Raw genomic sequence first — 6729 nt, 5'->3', positions numbered from 1 at the left:
CCTCACACGTTTGACTGATGGATGCAGGGGCCAAGGCATTTAGTGACACGCTCGCGACGTACACATCACTTCCTGTAGCGAACAGCTGTGTGAGAAAGGCACAAACAAAAACCGCTGAAAATGAAAAGCTCAAACGGGGCTCCAGAGACTGGATTTTCATGTTGTGGGTTTTGAATATATTATGATAAAGGATACAAATTAGTTTGTGCATAATCTCTAAAGTACATGGACTACAATGCGCATGAAACCAGCATTGTTCGCCCAGGACTTTCAAAATGTAATGTGTTTGCATTGATTTGCAAATTATATTTTCATATCTCTACTTCCACTTGGCCTTTTATGCATTAATATTGACCGCCGTAAACAATTACCCGGCATATTTAAAAGCAAGCATTTCACTCTGAAGAACACAAGATGAGCTTAACTAAAGAAAGTAACAGTCTTTTCAGGTTGTAAACAAGCTAATGTGACACGTTCTGTTACATGAAACCGATTTCTCCTGGTTTTAGTGAGCAGCGCCAGATCCGAGAGCCTCTTCAATGGTGTTTACAATCACAGTGGAAAGTTGGTTTAGCGTCAGAGTTGTTGTCTGCAAGTGACGCTACTCTGAGAGGAACCATGCACCACCAACACCACAAAGCAGCAACAAGGTGTCTGCTTGTCAGGGACCAACTGAAATTTCCACTGCGCTGCTCGTGACACACTCTCTCCAGGATTTCTCCTCTTTTCAAGCCCTTTTAGTCTTTTTCAGTTCTCATTTCAACAGCAAAAACGTGGCAGTTTCTTTCTGAAGCACAATGTAAACCCAGAAAACAGAAACTCTGCTTCTCAAAACCATTTATTACATAAAAGACACCATGCATTGTTGTGTCAGCTGCAAAGTACATTCCAGTGTCTGTTTATAAAATAATATTTACAAAAATAGATTAAATCAACGCTTGGGAGTTGGAGATTTTTTTCCCCTACAGTGGCATCAATCTCAGCAATAAATATACACACATCTATATGCGGCATGTTTAAAATCACAGGGGTCAGTATAAGGGTAGTTGACATCAATAATTAATTTTTTTTCATAATTCTATTTATAATGATTACACGTGGAGTTTTCATGACTTTGTAGTACGTGACTGATTAAATAGAATATTTGTACTGTAAAAAAAAAAATTATAATAATAATTAAACATAAAATCTATGTAATTAACAAATAATGAAATATATATTCAATTTAAACTATATATTTAATTATTTGAGTGATAAAATGGAATATTTGTACTGTATGGGTCAAAGACAAGACATCCCATTTTGGGGTCAGCACCCAATTCAATTGACAAAAGTGAATTTATATGCACGGAAAGCATATTAAATGCAAGAAAAGCGTCTACTTTTTCTAATAACTTTTGTGAAAATAAAATTAGTGAAATAATGTTCCATCGTCATTCAGCGTAAAATATATATTTATGTAAAAGTAAAACATACTTTCTCTGACCTGTACTTATTAAAATATATAAAAGAAAAAGTGGTCATACAAAATTTTATTACAGTTTAAATGATTAAAAACTAATTGCTGACAAATGGGTAAAACCTAGTAGCTTGAAGGATAGTAGCAAAGACTGGTTTAATTGTCATTTTAAATCTTCTTTTAAATTAATGTCATTCGATGATTCTTGTTTTAAATATGCCTGACAAGATTTTTTGGTACATTTGAGTAAATCATGGTAAAAATGTATGATAGTCATTATTTTTGCTCAGAAGAAAAAGTTCAACAGAACACATTATAATGTTTGGGGGGAAAAAGAAGCTTAAATGATGCTTAAAACCCCCTTTTCGTTATATACACACATTAAATTTGTAACAACACAGACCCCATGAATATATATATATATATTTTTTAAAAGCCTAAAAAAAAATTCCCTTATACATTCCCATTCATTTAACCTTAAATGTAATGTATTTAAAAAATGTTCGTATTATTTGTGAGATACCCATAAATCATGATATTTCTAAATGGCAAGCAGTAATTCATCTTTAAAGAATGGAACATTAAGTAAACACCAGAAACAGCTCTCACTGTGATAACATCTAGAGATAGATAGAGAAGATAAGAGCCCACTTCAGGACATTAATCAATGACAGCTTAAACAGGCTCCAAAATAATGCCAGCATAAAAATTAAAAAAGTTGCAAATTACAGTCAGTAGCCTGACATGTAAATATAGATAATGCCATTGAAATACAGTATGAACTAGAGATACAGTAAAACCCTGGCAAGTATTTGTAGCAGCTGAAATGGGCACAGAATTAAGCCACATGTGTGTTATCTGCACAAAGACTAACCTTTACAAACACATTACAAATGTGGGCTTGTATTAAAATAAATATAGAAGTCACAAATATTAATTCATGTCATTTGCCTATAAAGATAAAAGTACATACTGTATATTGCAATAATGGTGGTATCAGATTCAATTTACAGTTATACACAAATCAACTGAAGCAAAATTCAGTGGTCCACGCTATACTGAACATTACAGGTGGATGCTGGGAAGGATAATATTTTATTGACAACAGCTCCGCTTCAGAAGAATAATAGATAAGAAGCTCTGGGATGAGAACATTTCCACTGCTTACCATGTGAACCTCAGGAGCATCACATGGTACCATTCCCCATCCACGTGTTTGCATTTTTTTTTTTTTGACAGCAGAGAAAAACACACCTCACCTTTGACGCCTTTGACAGAGTCACTTCCTGTTCACACGCCTGTGCTGCATGCATACATTCCACCCTAGCTGGAAACAGAGTTTTGGTGCGCCATAAGCCATTACTCCCGTGATCAGGTCACAGCAGGTCCTGCTCCACCCAGACGGTCTTCTTCTGCTCCTCAAAAATCTTGTCCTTGATGATCCTGACGAGATCCTCCACCCCACCCCAAGAGTCAGGCTCCACACCCGCATACAAGCACGGCAGCGTCTCCAGCTCCTTCTCCCTGGAGCGACACATCTTCAAGAACTCTTCCTCAGAGTCCACCTTTAGAGGGAGCCTTCTGCTCGAAGAAAACATCAGAAGCGATTACTAAATGATCTGAGGAACAGTTGACCTTGAATAATGAATCTTCATACTAGAACTAAATAATGAATATGACACTCATTTAAGAGTGCAATGTGTCTTTGCAAGAATGAAGACCTTGGAAGAGTTCTTACCTTAATCTTTTGATGTTCCTATCACAGATTTTGATGAAGATCACGATGGGATAGATCTCTCTCCTCAACAAGTCTTTCACACAGCTCAGATCAGCTTCCAGAAGACAGTGCTTATTCTAAAAAAAACAAAAAACTCATTTAATATGATTTATTCTCCCTAAAAATACACTTTTTAAGTTTTGTTCTATTTATTTAATATTATCAAAAAGCAACAGTTATAGAGGAATATAAACAATAGTAAATAGTAATTGACAATATAAAGCAGAAAAGAGAATTGAGAACTGAAGAGAGTATTGTGAGGTGTCGGTTCTCATTGTTTGTCCTGTTTTTGGCACACCTCTCGAACAAGTGAGATTTGCAGTGGAAAAATAGACTCATCTCCTGACACATTACCAAGTCAAAAACAATATGCTGCCTCTCATCTAACCACCTGATAAACCCCCAGCAAGCAGATTGCATCTGCAGCCATCAGGAGCATCAGGTCTGTCTCCTACATACCACTGCTGATTTCCCTTTATATATAACGTCATGTGAAAAAGTTTGGACACCCTATTGAATTCCATGGTTGTCTGTATCGGGGCATTATAAAAAAAATATCAGGTCCTTGGCAGGTCTTAAATTGTGGAAAATAAAACCTCAGGTGAACAGCAACACATGACATATCACACTGTGTCATTATTTATTTAACAAAAATAAAGCCAAAATGGAAAAGCCGTGTGTGACAAAGTTAGAACACCCTATGTTTCAGTTGCCTGTAGATCCACTTTTAGCAGCAATAACCTGAAGTAATAATTTTCTGTGTGACTTTATCAGTCTCTCACATCGTTCTGGAGGAATTTTGGCCCTCTTTTCTTTACAACGTTGCTCCAGTTTATTGAGGTTTTGGGGCATTTGTTTATGCACAGCTCTCACCACAACATTTCAGTCAGGATGAGGTCTGGACTTTGACTGGACTGCTGCATCCCCTTGATTCTTTTCTTTTCAGCCGTTCTGTTGTAGATTTGCTGGTGTGCTTGGGATCATTGTCCTTACGCATGACCCAATTTTAGCCCAATTTTAACTGTCGGACGGATGGTCTCAAATTTTGTCACCCTTACTATTAACATAGGGTAAGTAATGGTCAGGCACTGCTAATCAAATGCCTTTGGTTATCTGATCATCAGCAAGTGTGAGCACCTCCATTAAAGCAGAAGTTTTGGCAGTTTGCTGGTCTGGAGCCTTCAGGTGTGTGTTAACACAATGCCAAAGAGGAAAGACGTCAGCAATGATCTTAGAGAAGCAACTGTTGCTGCTATCAATCTGGGAAGAGTAATACGGCCATTTCCAAATAATTTGAAGTCCATCATTCAACAATGTGGAAGTTTATTCACAAGTGGAAGACATTCAAAACAGACACCAATCCTCCCAGGAGTGGACGTCCCAGCAAATTCACCCCAAGAACAGACCGTGTAATGCTCAGAGAAATGGCAGACAACACAAGAACTTCACCACAGACTCTACTCAGTTAACATGTTAAATGATAAAGTTCAATTAGAAAAATATGGGACACGTATGGCATATTTGGAAGGCTTGCCAGAAGAAAGCTTCTTCTCTCTAAAGAAACATGGCAGCACGGTTTAGGTTTGCAAAGTTGCATCTAAACAAACCATAAAACTTATGAAGACCAACATTGTAGAACAGTAGAACAACATTATTTGAACAGACGAGACCAAAGTGGAGATGTTTGGCCATAATGCACATGTTTGGTGAAAACCTAAAGAGCATATCAGCACAAACACCTCATACCAAAAGTCACAAATACTGGTAGAGGGCTGATGATTTTGGGCTTGTTTTGTAGCCACAGGACCTGGGCACCTCACAGTCATTGAATCGACCATGAACTCCTCTGTATACCAAAGTATTCTAGAGACAAATTTGAGACCATCCGTCCGACAGCTAAAGTTGGGACAAAATTGGGTTATGCATAAGGACAATGATCCCAAGCACACCAGCAAATCTACAACAGAACGGCTGAAAAGAAAAGAATCAAGGGGATGCAGCAGTCCAGTCAAAGTCCAGACCTCATCCTGACTGAAATGTTGTGGTGAGAGCTGTGCATAAACAAATGCCCCAAAACCTCAATAAACTGGAGCAACGTTGTAAAGAACTGTGTTTTTCTGTCAATATGGGGTGCTGTGTGTACATTAATGAGGAAAAAAAATTTACTTAAATGATTTTAGCAAATGGCTGCAATATAACAAAGAGTGAAAAATTTAAGGGGGTCTGAATACTTTCCGTACCCACTGTATATATATATATATATATGAGGAAAAATTATCATTCTGACCCTCTGTTTGAAATGATCCGTTTTTAAGGGGCAACTCCCCTTAAAATGCATGCACATAAACGGCCACTTTTATAATTGGTTAACGTCATTGCATAAGAAAAAGTATCAATGCTCCTTGCTATTGCATGTAAGTGTTTTGAAAGCATTATCCATATAAAATCCTTAACAATAAAGTAATATAAAACCCACTTAAAACAAAGTCATTTACAGACAAAGCCACTTGTTCCTAGCACTGGGGCTTTTCTGAAGTCTGTACAGAGATGTACAGATTGACGGACACGTCAAAGCAAGCCTTCCTTTACTCTTCCATTTGTCCAGTTGTCAGGAGTAGCTCAAGCGCATGGTGTACATCAGAAATTGAATGGGAATCTGTATACTGTATCCAGTGTAGATCACATCATTGATTATAATAGGTTCTATTTGCTTTTGAGGAAACACAATGCAACGCTCGCATCCAGTGTAGGCAAGTGTCAGCCAACTGAACACCAGTAGGCTTGGCCTAGGCTGTGATAATACATAAATATTTGTCAATGTCTTGCTCTGGAGGCAGTCATATGCAAATATATTTTCCCCTTTGATGTGACAGATCCCCCAATATTCAAACGAGATGTATCTGGAGCTTTGTTAAATGCTTTTTTTTAATAATGAGAAGGGCGTTTTAAGCTAGATAACTTGCAGAACGTTTTAATTGTCAAAAGAACAAGGAAAGTTAGATTCCTCATGTCATGAACCTTAAAGGGATAGTTCACCCAAAAATGAAAATTTGATGTTTATCTGCTTACCCCTAGGGCATCCAAGATGTAGGTGACTTTGTTTCTTCAGTAGAAAACAAACAAAGATTTTTAACTCAAACCGTTGCAGTCTGTCAGTCTTATAAACATACACAAAAACATACACACAAAAAAAACATACACAAACAAAACCAAATTAAACCCTGTGGCTCGTGACGATACATTGATGTGTAAAGACACGAAACGATCAGTCTGTGCAAGAAACTGAACAGTATTTATATAGTTTTTTACTTCTGAAGCACTGCAATGTCTGAACTGTCTTGAGTGCATCCTGAGTGCGTGATGCGTCTTCTTTGTCGCGTCTTCTTCTTCTTCTTGCTTTACGGCAGATTGCAGACTTATAAGTGCACTACCGCCACCCATCTCTCCAATTGACCATTTACACTCCTAATTTCGATTTTTTATAGAGGGTCAA

The 6729-nt window shown here is 37.4% G+C and overlaps 1 protein-coding gene across 1 annotated transcript in view; it reads right to left on the bottom strand.

The window, feature by feature from the left end:
* Positions 1–1683: 1683 nt before the first annotated feature.
* LOC107592484 (caspase recruitment domain-containing protein 11-like) overlaps positions 1684–6729 on the bottom strand; it is a 35019-nt gene continuing 29973 nt past the window's right edge. The window contains exons 19-20 of the mRNA XM_016282017.1: positions 3198–3313; positions 1684–3040 (exon numbers count right to left, since the gene is read on the bottom strand). Coding sequence (XP_016137503.1) covers positions 2836–3040; positions 3198–3313 — 321 coding nt within the window. The 3' untranslated portion in view covers positions 1684–2835. The remainder of the gene's footprint in view (positions 3041–3197; positions 3314–6729) is intronic.

Source organism: Sinocyclocheilus grahami, unplaced genomic scaffold, assembly GCF_001515645.1.
Source record: "Sinocyclocheilus grahami isolate Dianchi unplaced genomic scaffold, SAMN03320097.WGS_v1.1 scaffold9.1, whole genome shotgun sequence".
In the NCBI taxonomy this organism is placed as follows: domain Eukaryota; kingdom Metazoa; phylum Chordata; class Actinopteri; order Cypriniformes; family Cyprinidae; genus Sinocyclocheilus; species Sinocyclocheilus grahami.
The sequence above is the reverse complement of the archived record's forward strand: the minus strand, read 5'-3'. Positions and strand labels throughout refer to the sequence as shown.